The sequence below is a fragment of the Macaca nemestrina genome, chromosome 3 (assembly GCF_043159975.1).
Source record: "Macaca nemestrina isolate mMacNem1 chromosome 3, mMacNem.hap1, whole genome shotgun sequence".
NCBI lineage: Eukaryota > Metazoa > Chordata > Mammalia > Primates > Cercopithecidae > Macaca > Macaca nemestrina.
Genome location: NC_092127.1, coordinates 83,363,211 through 83,390,850, shown reverse-complemented (window position 1 = coordinate 83,390,850; position 27,640 = coordinate 83,363,211). Strand labels below are relative to the sequence as shown.

At 37.1% G+C, this 27,640-nt stretch overlaps 1 protein-coding gene and 1 long non-coding RNA gene across 2 annotated transcripts in view; one reads left to right on the top strand and one right to left on the bottom strand.

Moving 5' to 3' along the window:
- LOC105486304 (Rho guanine nucleotide exchange factor 38) overlaps positions 1–27,640 on the top strand; it is a 128,376-nt gene that overhangs the window by 52,599 nt on the left and 48,137 nt on the right. Inside the window, exon 3 of the mRNA XM_024794250.2 lies at positions 12,569–12,692. Coding sequence (XP_024650018.2) covers positions 12,569–12,692 — 124 coding nt within the window. The remainder of the gene's footprint in view (positions 1–12,568; positions 12,693–27,640) is intronic.
- LOC139362354 (uncharacterized) lies at positions 582–12,592 on the bottom strand. The gene is made up of 3 exons (XR_011621121.1): positions 12,501–12,592; positions 4,998–5,151; positions 582–948 (listed from the first exon to the last, which is right to left on the bottom strand). It is a non-coding gene; the product is annotated as an uncharacterized lncRNA (long non-coding RNA).

Here is a 27,640-nt window from a genome sequence, read left to right as displayed (position 1 = left end):
TCTAATATTTAACCCTATATTTAATACAATATATTTTCCTTTCTTATCCTGTTAACTTTTCTCCTTTATGAATCATGAATTTTGTCTCATTTGTTCACTGCTATATCCCCAGCATCTAATACAGTGCTTTATACATGAGCAGCAGTAAATATTTATAGATTGAAAAAAAATGAGTGGATGAACAACTTCAGGATGGGTAAGTGATCCATGAAGTCTTAGAGAAGGGATGGGATTTGCACTGAGTAAACATTGGTTAGGTGGAGGCAGGGTCAGGAGAGCAGCCCAGCAGTGGAGAACCACAGGAGCAAGAGTTGGTGAGCTAACTAATAGGGTCAGTTTAAAAATGAGTTAATTCCTTTTGATAGGAGCAGATGGTTCTTATAAAAATAAAAATAACTGGAGTAAGACAAGATAGGTCTTGTCCAGGCAAACCGTCAGATTCAGAAATTTGAGGTCTTTTCTGTAGGCAACTGGGAAGAAACAAATGTTTTAAAACAGAGGAATTGATAACTGTTTGTAAACCCAATTAAGCATGTTTTAGGAAGACTAATCTGAAATTATTAGTAAGCTGATTTGGAGAAATAGGAAATAAAAATGAGTTTAGAAGCTTTTTCAGAGGTAGAAACTAGGGCCTGATAGAGTTTTACAAAGTGACTAAGAAAAGGCTAATTGAACGTTGGAGATAGTGGGGCTAAGCTATCAAGATGAGAGTTAGGGGTGATGGAGGGGAGAACCTGCACTGACCCTAAGGTCTGGAGTCTGGAACTTAGTGGTACAGCTAATAGATGGTGCACCCAAAGACCTGTCCCCACTCCAGGGCTCACGCTTGTTTCCATCATCCTGGGCATACCCAGCAAAATCCAAACTCGGCTGAGTTTTGAGAATCTCCTGGAACTCAGGTCACTTAACATTGGTTTGGGCACCTTGGATTTTTGACAAAGGCAGTTGCTTAAAAAGAAAAAAAGAGACAAGTGAGAAATTATTAACAATTTAAAAATGTTTCCAGAACTGGCTCTGCTTCCTAAAATCAGCACTCACTCCTGCTCCCTTCCTTATGCTTATTGTCTATGGTTCTTGGGATTCGTACTGCAGCATAATGCTGTGGGGAGCATCGGTCCACTTAGTAGTGCAAAGATCCTGCCCTGTCTCCAGATGAGGACTCTGGCAGGCCCATCACTTCACAGATCAATGAACATCTGAAGCACTCATCTAGTTTGGGAACTGCCTTTAGCAGCTAGCAGTTTAGTCAAAATTCATTCCAGTTTTCCTAAAAATAACAATAATAACTACAATATATTGAGTACTTATAAGAAGCCAGGCGTTATTCCAAACAACTTGTTTATATTAGTTAATATGATACTTACATCAACTCATGAAGTAGGTTTAAGTGTTCCTACTTGACTAATGAGGAAACCAAGGAACAAAGAGGCTAAGTAACTTATCCAAAGTCACACAGCTGGAATGTGACTCCTCCTTGACACCAGCTCACCAGCCAGCTCCTGACCCTCGGGAGGATGGGTGAGGAGAGGTAAGGGAGGGGGAAGGTGTACTTGAACTGGTACCATCATAGACTAGCTTTACATTCTTTGGAGTTTCCAGATATAATAATGTGGCACTCTTACAGGTAACTTCCTGGCCTTTTTCAGGCTATTCTCATGATGGTGGTGTTGGGGAGATTCTCTCTTGAAAGCCACTCAATCCAATTGCATCTGTCCCAGTCGGTGATTTGCAACTCTTTCCAGAGCCCCGAGGCATCCAGAGTGTACCTCCGTATTCTGCCCTTCAGCTGTGCAGACAGAGTCATAGATATGTTTACACTAGCTTCACCACCTCACAGGGTCCACAGCTGGTCCATAGGAAGCATTCAAGCATCCCTGACCCCCAAGACCTATGGGAGTACAGATTCATCCCAACATAGCCATCACTTTCCTGCTGCCACAGCTCCTTTAGGTTTCGCAGGCATGAGGTCAACAGAGGTGACTTTGAAACAGTTCGCTGAATCCTCCTTTGCAAGTTCATCTTGGCAAAGGAAGTTCATCTATGGCAAACCGTCTCCTGCTCACTTTGGTATCTGATAGCTAAGAAATTGATGCCTCAATTGAAATTCAGGCAGGAAGTGTTTGTTTTTTAACCTTTTGTATGTTTACTATCTTCATGGGGTTCCATGGAGACATCCTGGGGAAGAAAACATGATATGGACTAGCATAGTATGTGCCATGAGATCGAACAGCTCCTGGAGTGCCATGCTGCAGGAGGCAAAGCAGAAAAGAGGTGCAGAGGCAAGGCCACGGAGAGCCCCATGCCAGAAGAACTGACTTCATGTGTGTGGGGAAGGGAAATCATTGGAAATTTAAACAGTAATGCTTAACTTAGATGTGATGATCAGAGTACTAAAACAAGTGACATTCTCCAAGGGAAAAAGTGTGGGAATTACAGTGGTCAAGTGATTAAATCCTGGAACCACCAGAATTTACAACACAGATGGACTTCATGGATATTTGTTCTATGTTTTACCAGTTTTGTCCCTAATTCCTGTGTTACCGCTCAAGTGTACTGTCACATACCTGCCCACCACATCTTTTTGTGACTTCCATTTCACGCTTCTTTTTTCCTCTCATTTATCATCGCTAGCAAATTTTTCTTTTCCTTTCTTTTGCAAAAGCGTTTCCTCATTTTTCAAATTATTTTCAATGAGTTCTAGTTTTTATTGTATCATTGAAGATTAGAACTTTGCAACTGTGTCATTAAATCGGGAAAAAAATAGGTGGTATGCTAAGTCATCCCTGATGTCAGTAGTTTCTTTTAGATATTAGGCCTAAAGGATATGAATGCTTGTTGAAAAAGTTATGAGAATTGCTATAAGCTCTCAGTTTGAGTATGTACAGGAAGAAGAAATAAACACACATGTACACACATTCACGCACACACCCTCACAGTGAGTACTCAAGTGATCAAAGCATAAAATGTTTACCCCATTCATCATGCCCAACCACAAGCCTTTAAATATAATTTTTTGGCTGATATGGGTACATTAAAAAATTATGAATTTTTCTTATAATCTCATTGATTGTTCCAAAGAGTTTCCATATTACTTTCTCTATATTTCAACAATATAAATCATAGTGTTTAGTCTATGCTTTCTGAAGAATTTCAGAAGAGATTACAAAATATACTAGCCCTCTAGCTCAAAAGACCTATTTTTAGCACAACTGTTTGTCTTTGGAACATTTCATATAAAATTCAAAGTACGAAAAGGAAGGCAAGACCACCCCAAACCTCTGCCACGTAATTTCTTTTCTGCCTGTCTCTGTGTCAAGGCAGAGAAGAGAAACAAAGGCAGAGACCTTTAGTCAACTACCTACCTTTTACCCAAGGATATCAATACAAGAACTTTGCTTTTCTATTACTAGTCAAAACAAATTTTCTGTTGGACTTGTTTTTAATTTTAATTTTCAGTTCCAGGGCTGTTGGACTTCTTAACTCAGGGACTTCTCAAGTTTGAACCCAGCCTCTTTGTCTGGCTTTGACTGTTGCCTCTGCCCTTCCTCACACACATGCTGAGATTTCTGTTTCAGAGACCCCACTCTCCTTTCTGCAAAGGGACTAACATCTCTCTGCTAATGTAGGTCTGTCCACATAAATATCTTCTGGCCTGGAATGTTTTCTGGCAGTTATCAGGTAACTTAGGCATTTATCTGCAAGATTAGTTAAAAGACTTACTGTATAGCTGATTCAACTCATAGTTTGACTCAATTAGCCAGTTTCAAACCCAGTTTCACAGCAGGAAATTTCACACATACAAATCAGCAGTTTTGAGAAATCTGATGAAATAATGGCTAGTTTACCCTGAAAATCTTTGTATTCTAGAAGCCAACTGTCTCAGTAAATGCCATAGTAATGAGTTAATTATCCTACGCCAGTGGTTGCTAGGGCTTTCTGCCAACATCCTTTTTTTCCACTTGCTGCAATTTCTGTTGCACAAGCATTCTTCTTCTCAACTTCCTCACTAAAAAATAAAACAAAACCTATTTTATCCTCTCAGAGTGTCCCCATTGGGTCTCCACTTCTCAAATATTTTGCAACGCACGGCAGCTTTCTTCCACTTCCACCTTACTTACTACAGTCTCAATATCATTGGGTTTTGATGGCTTCAGCATTAATAATGGATCAATCTAATTTAGAGGATGCATTCAGGCCTCACCAAAATGTTGTGTGTGGAACTGCCCTACAGAAGGAGTAGATGGCATCAAAGTTCTATTAGACCAAATCAGTTGATGGCTAAGGAGAATTTGCCCTATGTTAATTCTAATGTAATCACTACATAAGTTCAGAGCCCAGAATTGGGGTCCTATTTGAACTTGGATTTACTGCCAAACTACACTGAATCCAAACACTGAAGACTTTTCTAGAAACAATTTCCAGAGGATGATTTGGTTGGTGGCAATCACCGTGGCCCTTGAAAGCAGTGCTGTTTATTTTCTCCCTTCTTCTACAATTGTTGTATTAAATATATATGTCATGTACATATATATAGAATTTTTAAATTGTGTGATTTTGATCATCAAATTAGGAGCCCAAAATTATAGTTCCAACTGAGGTCAGGACAGCAATATCCAACTGACAATTTTAAATCCATTGGTTGTCAGAAGGAAAAAACAATGCTTATTTGTTAATACTTTTTAAAATCCTTTAAAAATTTAATAAGTTTAGCTCAGTGATAGACATGAGTGTGAACAAGAGTTTAGCAAAGAGAGCTGATTATAATAATGAAAAGGGTGATCTATCTAGATTTCAAATTTTATGAATGGTTAAGTACGTTACAGTATTTCCACATAATGTTGACATTAAAAATAGTGCAACTGAAGGAAATTACTGACATGAAAAGATGTTCATGTTATGTTGTTAAGGCAAAAACTGTAAACTCTATTAGAAGTATATAAATTTTTGTATGGATGTACACACAGACACACAGAGAAAAATTATCTGGAAAAACATACCTGAAAATGTATCAGTGGCTACTTCTGTGTGGTAGAATTATAGGTGATTGTATTTTCTTGCTTTTACTTGTCTGCAGGACACCTAAGAATGTTTGGTTTTTCCTCCCTGTGATGAGGTTTAGGCCGATTCATACAGTGCTCGTTAAACAGAAACCTGTAAACAGACATGTCCCAGGTGTAAAGTAGGAGAAGGCTGGCTTCCATCAGCAAATTAGCCAGTTATACCAACGGCCAAAATAAGCACACTAGTGTGCCTTTGCAGACAAAATTAAGTAGAAAATTATAAAATATCCATGTAATAGTTGTGAACAACTAAATTAGGTAATTTTTTTGCCTTTAAACCACTTTTGATCTTTGCATGCTTGTTATTCAGAGCCTGGTGAAGTGATTACAAAGAATATTCATTTTTGGCTCCTACAAGAGTAAATAGATCATTTAAATTGTACAGATTCAATTCAGTTCATATTTTTAAACTTTTACTGAGTAACTATGCACATACCCAGAACTGTGTTAGACACAGTAGAGTACTCACAAAGGCAACTGTCTTAGAGGAACTCACAGTTTTGTCATAGAGACAGATAAATTAAATTAATAAATATTTCTGATAAATAGAATGGGCTTCCATATAAGCAGTGAGTAATATGAAACAAGAGTCATGGAAGTGTGGGAGAAAGAGAAGTTAATTCTAACCAAGGAACAGGAAATATTTCCTAGAGAAAGCAACATTCTGGCTACAATTAGAAGTGTATTAATCTTCTTTGGGTCGTAGGTAACAGAAATAAAGTTCAAACTAGCTTAAATAAAAATACACTTTGGGCTGGGTGCGGTGGCTCACATCTGTAATCCCAGCACTTTGGGAGGCCGAGGTGGGCAGATCACGAGGTCAGGAGATCGAGACCACCCCGGCTAACACGGTGAAACCCCGTCTCTACTAAAAAAATACAAAAAATTAGCCGGTCGTGGTGGCGGGCGCCTGTAGTCCCAGCTACTCGGGAGGCTGAGTCAGGAGAATGGCGTGAACCCGGGAGGCGGAGCTTGCAGTGAGCTGAGATCTGGCCACTGCACTCCAGCCTGGGTGACAGAGCGAGACTCCATCTCAAAAAAAAAAAAAAAAAAAAAGACACTTTGTCAGCTTATGGAATAGGATTTCTTGCTTTAGGCAAGGCTAGATCCAAGGGTTAACAAGACTTTGCCAGGCTTAGCTTTCCTCTTTGTGACTTTTTCACAGACAAGTTCTCCACAAAGATGACTGCCAAAGATAGAAACTTACATACTATGTTAGTCCAGTTAGGCTTCTATTTTTAAAAAATTGCCATAAACTGGGTAACGTAGGCAACAGAAATTTATTTCTCACAGCTCTCGAAGCTGGGAAGTCCCAGATCAAGATGCCAGCAGATTCAGTGTCTGATGAGGGCCCACTTTCTAGACAGCCGTCTTTTAGGTGTAACCTTTTTAATTTGTTGAGTAACCTCCATACTATTTTCCATAATGGCTGTACTAATTTACATTCCTACCAACAGTGTGCAAGAGTTCACTTTTCTCCACATCCTCACTAACACTTGTTTTCCTTCATCTTTTTAAATAGTAGTCATTCTAACAAGTATATGGTCATATCTCATAGTGATTTTAATTTGCATTTCTCTGATGATAGTGATATTGGGCATTAAATACCTATTGGCCACTTTTGTGTCTTCTTTTGAGAAATGTCTATTTAGATCTTTTGCCCATTTTTGTAATTTAATTTATTTTTATTTACTTATTTTTAATTTTTATAAATACATAAAACTTGTACAAATATGCAGGGTACATGTAATATTTTGATACAAGTATACAATGTGTAATGATCAAATCTTAGTAATTGGGATATTCATCCCCTCCAACATTTATAATTTCTTTTTAAAATTTATTTTCAAGTATGGGTTTCAGAACATTTATAATTTTGTTTGTGTTGGGACATTCCAAATATTTTCTTCTAGCTATTTTGAAACATAACAATAAATTATTGTTAACTATAGTCGCCCTGTATCTTCTTTCTTTCTTTTTTTTTAACTTTTATTTTAAGTTCATGGGTACATCTGCAGGATGTGCAGGTTTGTTATGTGGGTAAATATGTGTCATGGGGGTTTGTTGTACACATTATTTCATCTCTCATGTATTAAGCCTAGTATCCATTAGTTTTGCCCACTTTTTCATAGGATTATTTGCTTTCTTACTGAGTAGAGTTCCTTATATATTATGCATATTAACACCCCTTATCAGATGTGTGGTTTGTAAATGTATTCTCTTATTTCACAAGTTGTCTCTCAACTCTGATTATTGTTTCCTTTGCTATGCAGAAGATTTTAAGTTTGATGTAATACCATTTGTCTGTGTTTGCTTTTGTTTCCTGTGATTTGGGATTCTATGCAAAAAATAATTGCCCAGACCAATATCATGAAGCTTTTCACCTGTATTTTCTTCCAGTAATTTTACAATTTCAGGTCTTATGTTTAAGTCTTCATTTTGAGTTGATTTAGTGTGAGGTAAGGGTCTAATTTCATTTTTCTGCCTGTGGATAGCCAGTTTTTCTAGAACCATGTATTGAAAAGACTGTCCTTTCCCATTGTGTGTTCTTGATATCTTTGCTGAAAATCAATCAACGGTAAAAGTGTGGATTTATTTCTGGGCTCTCTATTCTGTTCCATTGGTGTATGTGTCTGTTATTATGCTGGTACCATGCTGTTTTGATTGCTATAGCTTTGTAGTAGATTTTGAAGTCACTGAAAACTAAGTAACACTGATAAAATAATTTGAAGAAGACGTGGATAAATGGAAAGATATCTGGTGTTAATGAATTGGAAGAATTAATACTGTTAAAATATCCATTCTACCTAAAGCAATCTATAGACTAAATGCAATTTCTACTAAAATTCCAATGATGTGTTTCATATAAATAAAAAACAACCTTAAAATGTATATGCAACCATGCAAGACCCTGAAGAGCCAAAGCAACCTTGAGCAAAATGAACAAAGCTGGAGGCATCACATTACCTGATTTTAAAACCTAGTAATTATTTAAATGTAATGGGAACTAGCTATTTGAAGTATATCTTGCAATAAGTACTTTTGTAAAGCAACAAATTAAATTGCCGATTGAAACACTGGCCTTTAATCTAGAACCAGAAATACCATTTGACACAGCAATCCAATTCTGGGTATATACCAAAAGGAATATTAATCATTCTACTGTGAAGACACATGCACACGTATGTTTACTGCAGCACTATTTACAATAGCAAAAACATGGAACCAACCCAAATGCCCACCCATGATAGACTGGATAAAGAAAATGTGGTACATATACACCATGGAATACTATGCAACCATAAAAAGGAATTGGATCACATCCTTTGCAGGGACATAGATAAAGCTGGAAACTATCATCCTCTGCAAACTAACAAAGAAAGAGAAAACCAAATACGGCATGTTCTCACTCATAAGTGGGAGCTGAACAATGAGAACACATGGACACAGAGAGAGGAACAACACACACTAGGGCCTATTAGGGAGTGGGTGGGGAGAGGAGGGAACAAAGAGGATGGGTTAATAGGTGCAGCAAACCACCATGGCACATGTATACCTATGTAACAAACCTGCATGTTCTGCACACGTATCCCATGTTTTTTAGAAGAAAATTTTTAAAAAGAAACATTGGCCTTTATTTTTTATGTTTTGTAAGTCTGAATTATTATGTATTGACTTGACTTAGAATAGCGTGTACTCAGACTGTCTTTTTTTAAAAAAATGAATTTTAATCCATTTAAAATGTAATACAACTTAAGCTTTAGAGCGTTACCTGTTTCCAGTGAATGATTAATAAATATAAATACATGCTTCTTTGAATTTATATCAGTAATCATAAAATCATCTATCAGTTTTAAAAGCCTATTTGTACCAGGCACTTGTTTTTTCCTTGGCATAGCAGTGACTGGATATGAATTAATTTTATGATTCACAGAATCCCTGTGGGCTCATGGTGATATGGGCGTTTGAAATCAGGCCAATTGATGTTTTAATCCTTTCTGTCCTTCAGGAAGAAGTGGAATTAAAATCTATGTTTTTGTTATTTAATATTTGTTGCACTAAGCTAAGATTACAGATAAAATGTAGAATTGGATCCTTGCTAAATGGATTCATAATCTAAATTAAACAGATATACAGGATAGTGACCTTGAGAAATAAATTGTAGGAGTGACAACTTGGTGAAAAAACTCAGGAACAAACCAAAGAATCTAAATGGAGATAGTAAAGTATTCATTATTAATATTTGCTGGTAATGAACGAAGGCATAGAATGAAAAGGTCAGTTTCTGAATCCGGTTCTCCCCTGAAGTTTTTGCATGAGTTTGAGCATGGCTCCTCTCTTCATCCTGCATTATTTTCTGTATCTTCAAGATGGTTCAACCTTTACAAAGAAGTTGGAGTCATGTATGAAATAATAAATATGAAACACTCGAAGTTTCTCAGAATAAAGTTTCCACAGCAAAATGAAATAATAATAGGGATACACTGCATGATTTACTGCTGATAGTTTATCTTATAAAGCAAGTAAATTAGGGGCTGAAATTTTACATATTAGAAGGATTTATTTCAAAAACGATTTTAAGAAATATACAATCAGTAAATTTGAAATAAACCAATCTATAAAACTTTGATTCACATACAACTTTTGGAAAACATCTTGAATTATTCAAAGTTATATCTTTGTGGATTTAATTAATACCCAACACATGAGGCAATTCTTTAGGATAAGTAATGTGTTAAATCGGTGGTACTCAGAGATATATTACATTTGAGCCATTGATAATAGTAAAGTATTATTAAATGACAATTTCATGTTAACTAGTTAATAATTTATTATTAAATAATAATTAACCAAATCCATATAACTGTTATGTGTCTTTTAAATATTTTCTATAATATTAAATATACTTTCTAATATAGAAATTGAAAGTCTTGAACCTCTCTAGATTACAAGCAAAAAACCATATGTGCCATCTCCTATTAAAGTGAATGGTCAATTAAGGAACATTTTGTGATGCTGGATTAAAGACCCTAAGAACTAATAGTGATTATAATGTAGTAATTAGTATGGAATCATAGACAATTTCAGAATACATAAAATTAGTTTTTTAAAAGTTGTCTAATCCTATATTGAAATAAACCACTGCATATGATCATATGAATTTTTTTTTAATTTATAAGAAAAGAGATTTAATTGGTTTTGCAGGCTATACAGGAAGCGTGGTGCTGGCATCTGCTTGGTTTCTTTTTTTTTTTTTTTAATTATACTTTAAGTTCTAGGGTACATGTGCACAACGTGCAGGTTTGTTACATATGTATACTTGTGCCATGTTAGTGTGCTGCACCCATCAACTCGTCATTTACATCAGTTATAACTCCCAATGACATCCCTTCCCCCTCCCCCTCCCCATAATAGGCCCCGGTGTGTGATGTTCCCCTTCCCAAGTCCAAGTGATCTCATTGTTCAATTCTCACCTATGAGTGAGGACATGCGGTGTTTGGTTTTCTGTTCTTGCGATAGTTTGTGAAGAATGATGGTTTCCAGCTGCATCCATGTCCCTACAAAGGACACAAACTCATCCTTTTTTTGTGGCTGCATAGTATTCCATGGTGTATATGTGCCACATTTTCTTAATCCAGTCTGTCATTGATGGACATTTGGGTTGATTCCAAGTCTTTGCTATTGATATAGTGCTGCAATAAACATACATGTGCATGTGTCTTTACAGCAGCATGATTTATAATCCTTTGGGTATATACCCAGTAATGGGATGGCTGGGTCATATGGTATTTCTAGTCCTAGATCCTTGAGGAATCACCATACTGTTTTCCACAGTGGTTGAACTAGTTTACGATCCCACCAACAGTGTAGAAGTGTTCCTATTTCTCCACATCCTCTCCAGCACCTGTTGTTTCCTGACGTTTTAATGATTGCCATTCTAACTGGTGTGAGATGGTATCTCATTGTGGTTTTGATTTGCATTGATCATATGAATTTGATTACAAATGAGGCTGTGAGTTATCCTGAGGACAGGATGAATGATGGGAAAGTGAAAAATTTCCCAAGATGGTTGAAAGACTTGTATACAGAAAAACCATATTGCATAAGAAATAACTGACATAGTCACCACATTTTGGAAAGGTGCAATGTGAAGTCATGCTTCCATGTTCAATGATAGAATATCCTTACCAAAATAATATTGGTATCTAAAATGGAGAACAGTAGATTGGACAATGTCAAAAAGGGATGGGATAAAAAGATGAGCAGGTTGCTTTCTTCCTTGCCCCTTAAATAGACCCCACACACACCTAAAGAAACTGAGTCTGAAATAATGGAAAAAAAGCTGTAGTTGTTGGCCTTCGTCTGCAGAATTCCTCCAGATCTCCCTCATACCTCCCTTGTTCCTAATTCCCCTAATTTCTTGGTACATTTTCTTTAATTGAATTCTCTGTCTCTTTCATACCCCTAACTTTGCTGAGCTGACTTTAAGCCAGCAACTCTGGTTTTCACTTGTGCTACTCCTCCATGAGTTGATTATTAATGAATTAATTATCCACCTATGACCTCATTCACAATAAGTCATGAGTAAAAGGCACCTACTCCTGTTCCCTGATGTTGCCCAGTAGAGTCTGCACCAATATGGCTGTGGCCTGACCAGTCACTATTTGATTATGAAAGGAGATCCAACTTAAACTCAAGGGAATGATGTCAAAAAAGATTCATCAAAATCAGAGCACATATCTTACCATACTCAGATAGCTGAGGATGGTTGTCCATTCCTCTACTAACCAATCACTACCTATGACACAATCTGGCTTCTTTTGTAATTCTTGGTACATAGAAGCTTCTCAGAAAATATTTGGTGAAAGGATGAATAAATGAATAAATAAATTATTATAAACACTTGCTATAAGATCTAAGAATAATTACACTGGTTGTTAAGGGTGTGCATGAAATAACAAAATATAATGAATGCTTAATTAGTAGAATATATTTAATGATTTCCATTTACATTTATATCAAGCAAAAAAAAAAAAAAAAAGGAAAAAGCAACCCAGCACATCTACTTGTCATCACTTTTCAAACATCTGTGATTTAAAAACCAGCTTTGAAAATAGTTACTTGCCTCGGGTAAGGTCTGACTTCTGCTGTATAAGCAGTAAAATATTCTAAATCCTTACACACTACTACATACCCTCATAGAGGGCAGTTAACACCAATTAGGCTCAAATCTTCCCATTCTGGTTGTTATAGGAATATATAGATGTATGTTCAACACAAAACATATTCAACGTTTTTTAAAAAGACAGAAGTAACAGATGCATCATCCCAATTTCTTGGGGAAAAAAAAAAAGCAAACTGCACTCTAGAATTCCTAAATAAGAATGTTAACAGAAATGGTTAATGGAGACAGCATGGGCTGGCATTTAAAATGCTTACTGTTTAGCAGGAGAAAACATCCTAAATACAGTGCTTCTCTATCAGCTCAATGTTTTTTGTTTCTTCAGATTGATAGGCTGGATGTGGATAGCTTGTTTAGCAACATTGAGTCCGTGCATCAGATATCAGCCAAGCTGCTGTCATTGTTGGAAGAGGCCACAACAGACGTGGAACCGGCCATGCAAGTAATTGGTATGTTTATTCTCTTCTTGAGTTCTACAATACAACAGGAAATAATTTTTTAATAACCTTCCTTTGCTTTGGTTTTTTGTTCCTGACTCACCATGCTTCCCAGGAGATACATAAATGCTAAACCTATCTTTGGGCTCATTGTAATTATACAGACTCTGTATTTATTTTCAAATGGGTTTATATTCATTTGCAAAGTCCCTCAGTAGCACAAAACATACCATTTGCTTTTTAATTTCCAATCTTTCAATCTCTTTACTTTCCAGATGTTCTGTAATTTTTTAATGGCTAACACTTACTTGATCCTTAAAGAATTAATTATTTAAATATTCTAATAGCTTTACTGATTTTTCGTCACAATGTTTTTTAGATCTTATGCCCATGAATCAATTTCTTTTTAGATTATAAATTTCTTACATGAGGAATGTAAAACTATTAAAGGAATGTAAGTTCTTAAAAATTTATACAAGTTCTACTTTTTTGATGCTTTCCTTTTTTCTATATTATTTACCTTCCAACTATGTTTTTACTCTTAATCAGATATATTTATTTTCTTACTCTGGTAAGATTTCAGAAGTAACAACAGAAAATATAATTTGAAAAGTATTGAGCCAAATTTGTATGCTCTCCATTTCTTGGGAATTTCCAAGGGAATAAGTGCTATGAATTCCATAAAGGCAGTTTGCACTTTAAGACATCATGCAAAGATTGCCATGTAGACTAAGAGTTTTTTTAAATTATCGTTTCTTTATTTCACACTTAATATAAAATAACACCTCATTACAAAAATACGAAAACAATTCAGGAGCACATACAGTAACGGTAAAATTTCCTTTCATATATCCCTCCAATGCCACTGTCTTCCTCATAAGTAACCACTTGTTTGATGTAGATCCTTTGAGATAACACACACAGAGACTACACACAAACACCTTATGTCTTTACTGATTATGTCTTTGTTACCTTTTATTTGTTAGAGTTATAAAAATGGCATGAAACTTGTCTTGTTTAATATCTATAGAGAACCAAAGTTTAATGAGCAAAGCTGGTCATAGATATGAAATATAGTGAAAGAAATGACTGGGCAATAAGGCCCGCCCACTCAGAAAGATTTCTTCCACAGACAGGTTTAAATTCAGTTGTTCTTTGTGATGAAATGTCCCCAACAAATTGTAAAAATATTTCCTGAAAGAAGAACTCTACTCATTACCACACTAATTCATTAGTGTGAATTCCTTGGACATTCATTTATTAATTTAATCAATGAATAGTTACGAAGTAGCAGCATATTCACAGGGTTTGGTATTGTATGACATCGCTTGGTATCAAAAGGTGAAAGAGCTCATTTTTGTCCTTCAAAAACATTCAACCAAACAGCTTCTTGAATTGAAGGTATGGGTATAATACACGATCAAAGCAGTTTCTACACTACTGCAAACCTCAGAGGATAAAGAGAACATTTCTAGATGGGGACTCGAAGGATTCTTGAAGACGTTACTTGGGCTTAAAGTATAGGTTCTATTTCAACAATAGGGTCCACGTTGAGGAGAAGATTCTAAATGGAAATGACAGTATGAAAAACAAATGCCAAACGAATGTCAAATGCCAAGCGTGTTTAGGAAATGAAGAGTGATCAAGCTGGAGTGAAGGACTGATGTAAGCAAGAAGTGAGAAATGAATCTGAAAGTGCAGAGTAGGGACTGGCAGCACTTGGAAATGAAGTTTGGAATTTACAGGTAATAAAGAGCCATTAAAATATTTCTAGCAAGGGTGTGATGAGACACAAAAGTTTCTGGAGAAAGAAAAATATGGTGGGTCTGAAGAGAATGCAGAGGAGGAACTGAGTCCTAGACTAGTAAATAGGTTATTATAAGAAATGTAGGCATGTGGTAATAAGCATTGAGACTAAGGAAGATGCAGTGAAAAATTTTAAAAAGGGGGTCATTTCAAGAGAAATGTAGAGGAAAGCATAAACAAGTGGTTGATTCATGTGCTGAAGTCAAAAACAATTCCAGATTTAAGGTGACCATGTATCGTGGTTTGTCTAGAGCATACTGATTTTAGTGTATTATGTAAGCATTCAGTCCAGTTTAGCATTTGTCATGGACTTTTCCTTTTCAAAAAATTATTATTGTTATTAGTTGCATCAGAAGAAGTTTTATAAGACCTTTACATCATATGTCAACTTCTGACACAATCTCTTTTAGTAGAGTGTAAGGCATGTGCAGTTAACATTTCTCACTGTAACACATGATAAACTCTGAAACATAGTCCATCTTTCCTATGCCAACCTTTTCTAGTCTCAAGGAAAGTTATATCTTTCTTTGAATTGCCACATGCAGGGAACTGGCTGATTAAATTACGCTATTTGGATATGAACAGCTAGAAACTGCAACTCCTTCCTGTTCTGGTGGTGGTGGATGTGTTGGATGCTGCAGACCCTGCCATCTACTGGGTGTGGCAGCTAGTTGTGTCATGACCCATGCTGGGTGGCCCATGTCATGACCTATGAGAGGCATGAAGCCATCAGGATGCCAGACAATGGAATTAATGGGACACGTTGTTACACATTATTACAGAATAGATGTAAATAAAATATGTATGGAAAATAGGGCCTGAGCAATCATGCTACAGAGTGTCTAGAGGCTTTTGCTACGGTAATTTGGTTACCTATTGCATGTTATAAATTGACAGCTCTTTTACAAATTTTTTGGTTATGTTTCATTCTGAAATAAACCTTTGCAGAAACAAGAATTTAATATATTCATGTTTGTGTTAGTCTGTTTTCACACTGCTATAAAGAACTACCTGAGATTGGGTAATTTATGAAGAGAAGAGGTTTAATTCACTCACAGTTCTTCAGGCTTAACAGGAAGCAAGACTGGGAGGCCTCAGGAAACTTACAATCATGGCAGAAGACAAAGGGGAAGCAAGGACCTTCTTCACACTGTGGCAGGGGTGGGGGGAGAGAGAGAGAGAGAGAAAGAGAGAGAGAGAGAGATCGCGCTAAGTGGGAAGTGCCACGCACTTTCAAACAACCAGATCTCATGAGAACTCACTCACTATCACAAGAACAGCAAGGGGAAAGTCCACCCCCATGATTCAATCACCTCCCCCCAGGCCCCTCTCCGCTCACATGGGGATTACAATTCAAGATGAGATTTGGGGGGGAACACAGAGCCAAACCATATCAATGTTTTAGAAAAATTTTGATTTTCTTTTTCTCAAGAGTTGCTGAGCCTATAACACACAAAATACCATCCACCAAAGGGTCCTCAATGCTATCATTGACCATAGACGATCAGAAGATAGAAATCTGCTGAAGCAGCAGCAATATCTATGTCAAAGTTTAGTCATTATTTTTAAAAGACTGTGCTCTAAGCAAGTGATGAAATGCTTGCAGCTGCTTAAGGTGTGTTTACATATCATTCCATGCAGCATGACTTTTCAATTAGGTCAGACAACAGTTTTCCTAAATTAATTTCATTCATTTTTAATTCTGACTTTCCTTAGGCCTATGAGAAATATAAAACAACGGTTACTAATGAGTTGGCACCATTAGCAAAGGAACACTGCAAACAGTTAAATGATGACAGTTTTATATCAGTGTGAGCAGATGAATCGAATAATAGTTCCAATAGCAGTTAAAGTTTTAAAAATCCAATTCACAGAACCAAAGAAAAGCTTTTAGAAGTTTATCATGTCAATGGTGAATTGTCTGACCTTATTATAAATGCAACTGTCACTTTAACTTAAAAATTAAGCATTGTGACGGCAAATGATAACATGAACACAAATATTAGTGGAGCACAGCATCACAGTAAAACAATGCTTTTATTAAAATAAAAATCTATAGAGCAGACGTGTACTTGAAAATGATTGGTGCATATATGATGAAGCTGTGGAATTTATTAATTGAAGTAAAAACTATAGTGAAAATTTGCATTTATTTTTATATACACAAAATTAGAGTGAATAACAATATCTGAAGAATAAAGTTGATATTGAATTAAAAATAATCTTATGTATGACACTATACACTCTCTTTCCTGCTGGTCATCAATCAGTCTTTGGAAATATTTGATTCTTTGAAGCACCACTTTACAAATCAACCAAAGTGTTCTAACATGGCATTGGACTATTTTTGTAAACAAGGCCTCTGAAATTGAATTGCATTTTGTTAAAAATCAGTTGGAAGTCTTTAGTTAAGGTGCTCAACAAATGGAGAAAACAACTTCAATTTTTAATCTTCACAAATAATAATTATTAAAAACAAAATTGCAAATAGGAAGACATTGAAATGTATCCCTATGAAAACAAGGAATAAGTTTAAAAAAATAAGCAATGAGAGCTCATGTATAAAATATTTAATTTTGAAAGTCCATAATCATACTTTGGAAAATCTGACTTATGAAGAGAAGCCTTTGATGGAGCTCCTCTTTAGTAGGATAAAGTAATATTCTGTACCAGATTTCACAATCTCAACATTTGGGAAGATATTCCAAAATTACAAATAGAAACAACTTATTAGGTGAGTTTTATTTTGCAAAAAAAAAGAGAGAGAGAGAATGAAAGAAGACAATTCCAATGGAAGCAAAAAGATAATGCCTATGAAAATATTTCGGTTCAAATATTTACTTGTTTTAATACGTATAGATAATGAGAATTTTAAAAGTTTCTGTTTACCATAATTTTCTCTGAGTTCAATAGATATTTCCTTGTTTATAAAGTATTTTCTCAATTTTAAATATTATGGTTTACAAATTTCAGTATTAAATAAATATGCTGATATTGAATTATAACCCTCAAAAATTTCAATGAGTTCTTGCTGATATAAATAAATGTGGAGAAAGGACAGCTGTTCCTTACAGATTTTAATTAATAAATATAGAGAGAAAGAAGAACGGCTGGGCGCAGTGGCTCACGCCTGTAATCCCAACACTTTGGGAGTCTGAGGTGGGTGGATCACGAGGTCAGGAGTTCGAGACCAGCCTGACCAACATAGTGAAACCCTACTCTACTAAAAATATAAAAATTAGCAGAGTGGCACTCACCTGTAGTCCCAGCTACTCGGGAGGCTAAGGCAGGAGAATCGCTTGAACCCAGGAGGTGGAGCTTGCAGTGAGCCAAGATTGTGCCATTGCACTCCAGCCTGGATGAAAGAGCGAGACTCCGTCTCAAAAAAAAAAAAAAAAAAGAAAAACGAAGGAAATGGAAAATCACATTCACATTACATAAACACTACAGTCAACTATTACAGATAAAACCTACTGATTGATGTCATGTTTAGTGGGTGAAAGTTAGAGGAAAAATATGCTTTTCATATTCTCAAACTTTCTCCCCAAGTAATTATTAACCTCAAAGAGAAACATGGTAACTTTACATTGAGAAACTTAGCAGGGGTCACCTTTATCTAGAAATCTAGAGTTAATTTTCCTTCTCTGACAATCGTATTTTGATATGTAAGATGTTAATATCGGTGAAGCGGGGTAAAGAGTATTTGAAAAGTATCTGCACTATTTTTTTCAACTTTTCTGTAAATCAAAAATTAGTTCAAAATAAAAAATTGAAAAACATGATTTACAGAGAAAACCCAATTGAAGATGTTCATACTTCCAGATTCACTAATCATAAAATTTCAACTTTGAGGAAAATTACAGAAAATTTTATTTAAAAAATTAGGACAATGAGGCCATATTTGAAAAAGCATCAATTGGAGTCTCATTTTAATATCCTTAGCCTTTGTATCTGGGTTGGCCTTGCAACTTGCTTTGATCAATGAAATGAGGCAAAATGATGTTCTACAATAGCATTATCACTTTTGCTTTCTGCTTGTGAAGGGAAAAGCCCAAACTGCCCAGCCATTCCAAGCAACACAGCCAAGGCCACAGGCTTAAGAGTAAGGTCCTTGTTGACTGGCCAGCTGGCCCACAGCCAGTCCACCAACTGACGGGAAACATAGAAGTAAACCCCATCAATGCCAGTTAAACGCTGACCAATTGTTGACCCATACAATTGTGAGCAAATGAACAGTTACTGTCTTAAGCTTTTAAGTTTTGGAGAGATTCTTTTTTTTTTTTTCCTGCGGTAATTGCTAACTAATACAGATTAACAGATGAGAGATTAATTTATTTCAACTCAAATGGTGAGGGAAAACTAGATTTGGAAGGTGGTTTTTGAGCTTGGACTTGAAAGATTTAGAAAGGTGGAGATTGGGTGCAAAAGGCTTTCTAAATGAGAAATAGGGTGAAGGTCTCAAAGCAAGAGTACAGGAAATTCTGAAAAAGGACAGCAGCAGCCCTATGTGACTGGAGCATAGTGCCGAGAAGGCCTCTCTGAGCCAAACGTTGAAGACACACCAATACGAGTTCACTGGCAATTTCCATGACTAAACCTTTTACCAAAGCACTTATATTCCATAAGATAAACTGATTGTTGGTGGGATGTTTCCAAAATTATGTTATCACAAATGAAAAGCACAGGCGTCCCATTTCTTTGTCCTTAGATGGCACAAATGAGAGTTTGTGATTCACAGCTGTAGTGCCAAAGGGGAAATTTTCCTGATACCTAGATAAACGAGGAGGAAAATTTTACTCAATAATAACATTGGGGTTTGGATAAGGTTTAAGTTTAAACACAGAGGCATATGCTTGCAGATCTGAGAGCTCTGAGGAAGTTGTCTGTACTGTCATGTCAAGATACAAAGTGGATTTTAAAATCTTGACTTAAGCACAGTGTCTAGATAGGAAATGGGTTTTCAATCTTTATAGTGGGAGTATGAGATGTGGCTCTTGTTTCCACTTAGATGGCAGTGTAGAGTTTAAGAACACATGGGTTTTAATATCAGGTTGACTTCGGTTACATTTTGGCTTGTCCTGTTGCTAGATGTGTGATCTCATGCAAGTTACAAAACCTAATTGAACTTCAGTTTCTCATCTGGCAACTGGAGGCAATAATACCTATCCCATATGGTTTTTATGAAGATTTGACAAAATTATGTGTACAGAGATTTGGGGGACACCCAGATGCAACAGTTGAAAGATCGGAATGCAGATGTTGGAAGTAACAGGAAAGCTGTCCGCTTCAGAGAAAATGACAATGGGGAAATGGGGTTTTCAGGATCAGGGATACACCAATCCTCATAAGAAAGAGAAAAATCAGCAGTTGGCAGGTACCAGGCTGTGATATGGGAGATGGACTTCCAGTCTCCTGAGCAGGGTGAATATGGGTCCCAGTGCTGCAAGGACTTATTTCTTACAATAAAAATAAAATAAAGGTGGCTTAGTAAAAAGTCTTACAGTTCTGATTTCTGAGGAGAATGGTAAGTTCTAGGACGCTATGCTAATGGAGCCTGCCAGTGGAAGTCAGTGGCTTAGCTGTGCCAGGAGTACTGGAGAGTTGAGGTCAGATTTGAATGGACCTGTGAAAAGTCAAATATTGCACAAGATACACATAGAAATACATTTCTAAATCCCAGGAAGGAATGTGAGAGTCTGTGAGTTTCTGAACACTTTCCCAGCCTCCAGGAAGCTAAAATGAGAAGTACATAGAAAGAGTAACAGACCTTGAAGGTGCCCAATAGCCTGGAAAGAGCATGGCCTTTGAAGTGAAACAGATCCGTATCTTAATCCTGGCTGTCATCACTAGTTTGATGGCTGTGAGCAAAGTCACTTGAGCCAGTGAGGATTGCATTTGCCTGCCTGTAATGGAAACCTGTTCAAAAGGGTTTGACCAAAAAGAGGCTTATTTTTCTCACGTCACAAGAAATCCATAACTCACGAGTCCAGGACTAGTGCAACTGCTTGCTGCTCCTTGAAGCTCTTGCCTTCACAATGCTCAGCATGTGGCTTTTGGCATCGTCCTTTAGATGGCTACTCCAGTTCCAGGCATCACTTCCTAAAGGCAATGAAGCAAAACTACCTCTTCAGAAGGTTTTTTTCATTTTGGGGGAATATAACCATTTCTCCAGTGACTTCTACATATATCTCATTCTATTTTGCACACATGTTATTTTATTTCACATACATGCACACACAAACACACCTTTCCACACATGCTTGGCCATCTAAATACCAGAGATTTGGGGAAAGGTCAATATTTTTAACTGGGTGTGTTACCAGTCCAAATTCTATGCATTTGGAAGAAGGAGGAACAGATAAGTAAATAGCAATGGATTCCACATTCATTTGTTCATCTTTTCAATGGAGATAACAACACTTCCATGGCAGGAAAATATCAAACATTGGGCAAAACCCCTCCAGAATGTACGCTCCATGAGGGAAGGAATTCTAGTCTGTTTTGTGACTGTTGTGTCACCAGCACCCAGAACAGTGTCTTTAATAACTATTTAATGAATGGATGAAATCAGAGATAATAGTAAGTGTGCAGTGCATTGGCTGGCACACAGAGGGAAAAGGAGATGATCGTTGTAACTGTCATCACTAAGTCTGTCTGTGGTCAATGTCACTGTCAAATGTCAGTGTCAACAGTCAGTACCATTTCCAGAGGCTGCTAGGTAATATAGAGTAACTAGCTGCAGAAGAGGCAAGCTTTCTCAAGAGAAGTATTTACTAAAACAAGATAAATGGAAAATCATGATTTGGTCTAAGACACGGTCTTCCTCAGTGTTATCAACCTTACATTAAAAAAACTTATTGTACCTTTTCCTGATCCAGCCAGCCAAAACCTTCACTTTTTCAGAGAACCAATGTTGCCTCAAGATGTCAGTTGTTAAAGAATCCCGACCTGGAGTTAGTGTCTAGGAAGTCAACCAAGGTTCAGGAAGAGACTGTGAGCTATCATCAAAATATACAGCTGTATTCATGAATGTTAGAGCTGGACTAATAATTAAAGGTATCTATTCCATTACTGAGACAAAAACAGTAAGGGCTGATTTGCCCAATTTACATTATTAGTAACTCTGGACACAGTCAGAAGGGACTCTAGCTGTTCCAAATACAGGCCAGAGCTCTTTCCTCTCCAACACTGACCCTCTCCACAGCCCACTAGCATCCCCCAGTTTGTCCTGCTCAGCTGCTAGCCACCTCCCATGGCCAGATGTGCTGGGTGGATGCCACCTTAGCTTCAGAATGGCCCCTTCTTTGAGAGCCCCACCACAATTATGACATTGTCCTCCCTGGCACTGGACACAGAGATGACCATGACAGGTCCCCATCCTCCACTCTGCTCCTTTCCTTTCTCTGTTTCTCTCTTTAGGGTCCAGCTCCCTTCATTGGTCCTACTTCCTCATCTCTCATTCCCTCATAAACCCAGTCCTCTAAAAATGCTATTACCATATCACCAGGGACCTCAGAATTGTCAAATTGAATGGACACATTTTTTTTCTGAACTTATCTTACTCTAGTGCTTTTGAAAAAAAAATTACCAAAATATTCTTGATATCAAAAGAGAAATATCATAAGCACCAGGAAATGTGGAGTTATGACCTGAAGCTAGAGCCATAGGCATGAAATAACTTGGAAATCTCATTTTGTCGTAAGAATTCATGTCATTTTTCCAGTCTACTCTTCTAGGAAACCAGCATTTTTTCCTTCAAATATCTTAATAAAATTGATACTCAAGGGATATACTTGTTTTAATTGCGTGGCTGCATGTCTCACCTGCCACCTGTATTTGGTTTGAATATTATAACCCTAGCCAGGGTCTCTTGGGTATCCTCAGCAGCCAATTTCATCCCCTAGCTTAGGTAGAAGCTAAATGAGACTGAAGGCAAGGGAGTGTGGCTTGTTCAAGCAGCATTTACTCTTTCAGTTTCTTTCTTCTCACTTCCTCTCCTCGTTTTATGCTCCTTGGGGAACAGAATGAGGCTGGGAAAGAAAGGGAGAAAGTATTCAGATGATCTGGCATTTGGGCTGGCGAATCTACTGCCTTGTTTAGTCATGGCGGCTGGGCTCCCATCCAAGGAGGATAAGCAGACCGTGGGGAACAACTCTTGAACTCGAGGTGAAAGCTGCCAGGAAACCTCTTTCACTGGAGATGGCATGTCATGGCACTTTCACTCAACCGTGTGTGTCACTCAGGGAAATGACAGTCAGAGGCCTGTATTGTTGCACCCAGATCTTAGACCTTCTTTCCAGAGAGTGGGCCATCTCTACCCTTTCTCCATCCCACCCCCTTCTCTGTATTCTAAATACCCTGCCTTGACAACAAGTTTTGTTTAGAACCACAGATAACTTTCTTTCAGAATATACCTCAGGCCATAATTTATACTTGAGATTTTAACTAAAATGATTTTTGTAAACATCATCTTAGTTGGTTTTTAGAGTTGAACTTACTGCATAGTTTTTCTTGTTAATACAAGCAACATCCAACTTTAAATCCTCCATAACTAACAGTTCATGTCATATTTTCATAGAATTTTTAAATGAATGTAAAAATGGGTAGTATAGAGGGGGCCTTAACTCATCAGGATTTCTCCCAAAATATTTTCCTGTCAAAGAGAAAACAAAACAAAACACAGTGAGTTGATTAGAATTAAGTTCAGCTGGGAGAAAGAGAAAACAAAAACAAAACATTACAAGCATAATAAGACAGATGTTGATTTCTCTATGTGTAGAAGTTCGAAGGCATGTGTTCTGGAGCTGTATGGCAGCTCTACTCCACAAGGTGCTCTGGGATGCAAGCTCCTTCCAGCTCACAGCTCCACTCACCAAGGGGTGGCCGTTATATTCATGGACAAAGTAAAGGTATTAATAGTATCCAAATCCTAGGTAGCAGATGGAGACAAAGATGAAGGCAGCGTAAAGGCTGAATCATCTGCCTCTTGAGGAAAATTTCTGGATATTGTCATGGGACACTTTCATTTATATCCCATTGTGGGCTTTAATTATATGGCCACACCAATTGGATGGGAGGATGGGAAATGTCATTTTGATTTGGGGCAGCCAAAACTTCTATTTCTTTGGAAGCCGATTATGACCATGAGGAGACAACTAGCAAATCTGTGTCACCCAGAACCCCACCAACTTAGTCAATCTTGGCAATATTTCTCACTGTTTTGTTCTTGTCCTTCCTCACGCTTCTTTGTGGCTATGCCTTCTCAGGCTTCTCTGCAGTCTCTTTTTCTTCTCTACTGTCTGCAGTGTTGGTGTTTGCCAGCATCTGGTCCTCAGGTACTCTTTTCTTCTCACTCTGTGAACATTCTTGCATGACCACATAAATTCATGTCTTATACTACCCAATTTTTACAAACCTACATCTCTGTCCAAGATACTATTTTCTTAAATCCTAGATCATATATCCAACTTCCTAAAGGATTTCTCTGCTTGAATATACAATAAGAAACTCAAACTCAGTACATCTGAAATTAAACTCATCATCTTTCCCATTAAACTCTGTTACACCATCAGTGTCTACCCACGTGGTCACTTAAACCACAATTCTGGAATATGCCTGGAATCATCTCTCACACATGTTCAATGTCCATTTTTCTCCCTTTCTTCTGCATCCTCCTTGCTTTCGCTTTGCTGTAGTTATAGCTAACATCTATTGAGCATTTGCATATGCCAGCTACTGATGCAGATATATTACATATTTTAACTCATTTAACCTGCAAACAACCCTATTATTATTATCTCCATTTTGCAGATGAGGAAATTAAGGAACAGATAAGTAACTTTCCCAACCGTCACACGTCGAGTAAATGGTAAAACCAGGATTTGAACCCAGGCAGTCGACTCTAGTGCACTCTCTCTTAACTGCAATAACTTTCTGTTTTAGTCCCTCATTGTCTATTTATTTTATTATTATAGAAGCCTTTCAATTTGTTTATCTTCTTCAATCTCACCAACTCTTCCCTGAAATTCCATCTTTCCTACTAATAACTACCAGAATAGTTTTTCTAAAACACAATCTGGTCACTTGCCTAAAATCCATTGGTGCTTCCCCATCACTTTCAGGTGAAAGTTCCACCTCCTTAATGTGGCACAAGGCTCTTCATGATCTGGCCCCAGTCCACCTCTACAGTCCCTTCTGGAACTTCCTCGCAGACATGGTCCCATCCAGCCACACTAGATCATTCCAATTTTCTGAACAGACCTTACTCTGCACAACTATCTCCTTGCTTTTTGCACTCACTCAGAGGTCCTATTTTAAGAGTACACTGTTATGAGCATTGCTCAAAGCTCCCCAAGGGCTGAATAGGTGGCCCTCTGTACTTTATTTACTTTTCACATAGTATGGTAAATGAAAGTTCAGTCTTCTCTCTCTCCCTTGGTACCCTGTATAATTTCTTGAAGGAAGAGTTGGTTCTTTGTATCTACAGTACCTACCAAAGTGTTTGGTGCATGATGATCATCCAGTAATTTTCAAAAAAGGATGAACTGAGGAACACAACTGCTCTTCCCTTTCATGGCAGTTTCCTAAACAAAACCCGGGATAAGGAGATCTCTTGAAAATCACTGACTTTACCCTTGTTTTCTTACCTGCAGGGGAAATTCATCTTGGAGCAGGATTACAATACTATAGAGGCCACCTGGTTTGGTATGGCACATGTCGGGGCTGCACGTGAGGGTATGGAAATAGAAAGAGGAGTGTATGTTTATTCACATCAGTAAAGGAAACAAATTGAAACACAGGAGTCATGATATCCAGACATAATATCAATATTTTGGGAAGTTATTTTTAAAGAAGATAACTAAGGAGATTTAAAAGGGTGCATTTTTTTTCTCCTTTGCATGGCAATTGCTTTTTGGGGATGCCAATGCAGAAATTCTTGGGTTGTAGAATTTTTAAAAAGAAGAACACGCTAGTTTTATTTATTTTATAGGATTCTGGTGCCTTTGTGACAGGCAACCACAAGTGAAATTACCTTTAATGGTCTTGGCTTAGTCCCTTCTCTGCTCCGAATCATCCCCTCAAACCCACGTACATTAGACAGAGCAGTTGTCCTTCATCACTAAAGAAACGCAGCCGAGAGTTATGTTACCGTGGAAACAGAATCACTTTTTGCTGCAAGACACACTGCTTCATCTGCACTATTATGAAGCAGAATACATTGGTAGGGCTGGGAGGGAAATAAAATATTCTGCCTGCTAGTGTTGTACTTGGCCTTTGGGTGAATAAGTGACTTTCAATTAGAGTACTTAAATATCTTTTAACTTTAATAATTATTATTAGAGCCTCAACAGAATTTTACTTAGAAAAGAGGGGGAAAAAAAGATTCTTCTGTTAAAGGAAGAGCTATAAATTCTTTCAAACTAGACCACTCCTGTTAAAGAAAATTCAAGAGAATTTGCAATTAGTGGGTTCGTTGTGTATAAAGACAAGTGTTTTAGTTCTTGTTTTTTGACTTTCTGATTTGATCACCTTGTGGATTTGTGAGATTGTCCTTACCTTCTTTTAGTCTCTGCTTTTAGCTTCTTTATAGTGAGCACACTTATTTACAGCTTCATCTTGTGTTGGTCTGTGTGTATGCAGGTCCACTGTTGTCGACTTGCTGCTGAGTGTCCAGCTAAGTATGTGATCTAAGCCTGTCACCAGTCCCACTTCTGAGCCCTCCCAGCCTAAGCCACTAGTTCCCATTTGCTACCTAGTTCTACTACTGGGAGACTCCCTTCATCTTAGGCCCAACCCTAAATTCAGTCACAGTCCTATTTTGTTTTCTTTCCTCTACTTGATATTTCTTACTGTTTGTGTTGTTATCAGTCTTGAAGAACAAATCTATATGACCTACACTAGTTGAAGGATGAACTCTGTAGAATATTAGAAACAAAACAAGAATCCTGTATCCTTCAGCTCCAAAGATGATCACAGTTATTGAGTTTTCTTATAGGCCCCCAAAAAGCACTACTAAAACAAACAAACAAAAACCTTAAAACACACACACACATAAACACACACACATACTTGCATGTGTGCACCTTATTTCACGTTACCTCAGAGTCTAACCATAATCATATAATCACAGGAAAATCCCACATAATGAAAAGGAAAAATCTTTTATTGGCTGTAAATAAATTAGAAAAGAATGTGATGCTTTAAAAGTGTTAGTCTTTTAATTCTAGAGGTAGCAAAGCAACCTTAAGCGACAAATGACAATTCTTGAGCAACTAGTCAGTGGTGGGCACTTTTTATATCTATCATCCCATTTCATTCTCAAATGAATCTCAATAGCTAACTATTATTTTAATTTTACAAATAAAATGAAGGCACTAAAACTCAAATAATTTATTTAAAAAATCATTCTCCGATTGTATAATTCATCCATGTAACCCCAAACCACTTGTACCCTAAAAGCTACTGAAATTTTGAAAAGTCATTCCAATTTCCCCACACAAACCCTAAATTGTTTCTGATTTCAAGTTTAGTGTTCTTTCCAAGTGCATCACCTCATACAGTGCTCAGCAAAGCTCTGAATTGCATAGCTGGAGTGGGGTACGTGCTAAAATCCAAGGGAAAAATAAGACTATGGCCTCTAATTCTGCCTTTCCACCTCTAGACAGGACTTTGGGAAAATCATTTATTTCTTTCAAACTCAGATTTATTAATCCTTAATTAATATGGATAAATAACCTCTTATCTCTTCATGCAAGTAGGAAGTTAATGTGTGAAAAACATGTTGAATATTAAGGGCACTTTTATTTCTGTGGAAAGAATGAGTTACTCCTGTTAACTATAATAGGTCCAGATTAATAGGTCCAGATCACTGTCAATCTATTCAGCCATCCCAATTAATTCAGCCACCAAGTCATTATCAATCTCAAATTTGCAATGTTTTGAGAGCTGACCCTGTCACATATTTCTTGGGTATCTGCCAAATAATTTAATGTATTGTGCTGGATCGTGTAGTGGATGCATAGTACTCATCTTTAAGTAATGAAGTGTGAGATCAAATCAAACTATTGCCCAGTATCTACTTTAGCCACCAGTTATAGACCCTATTTTATCATAATATCAAAAAGGATTCATTAAATGCCTAGATACAATTAGCC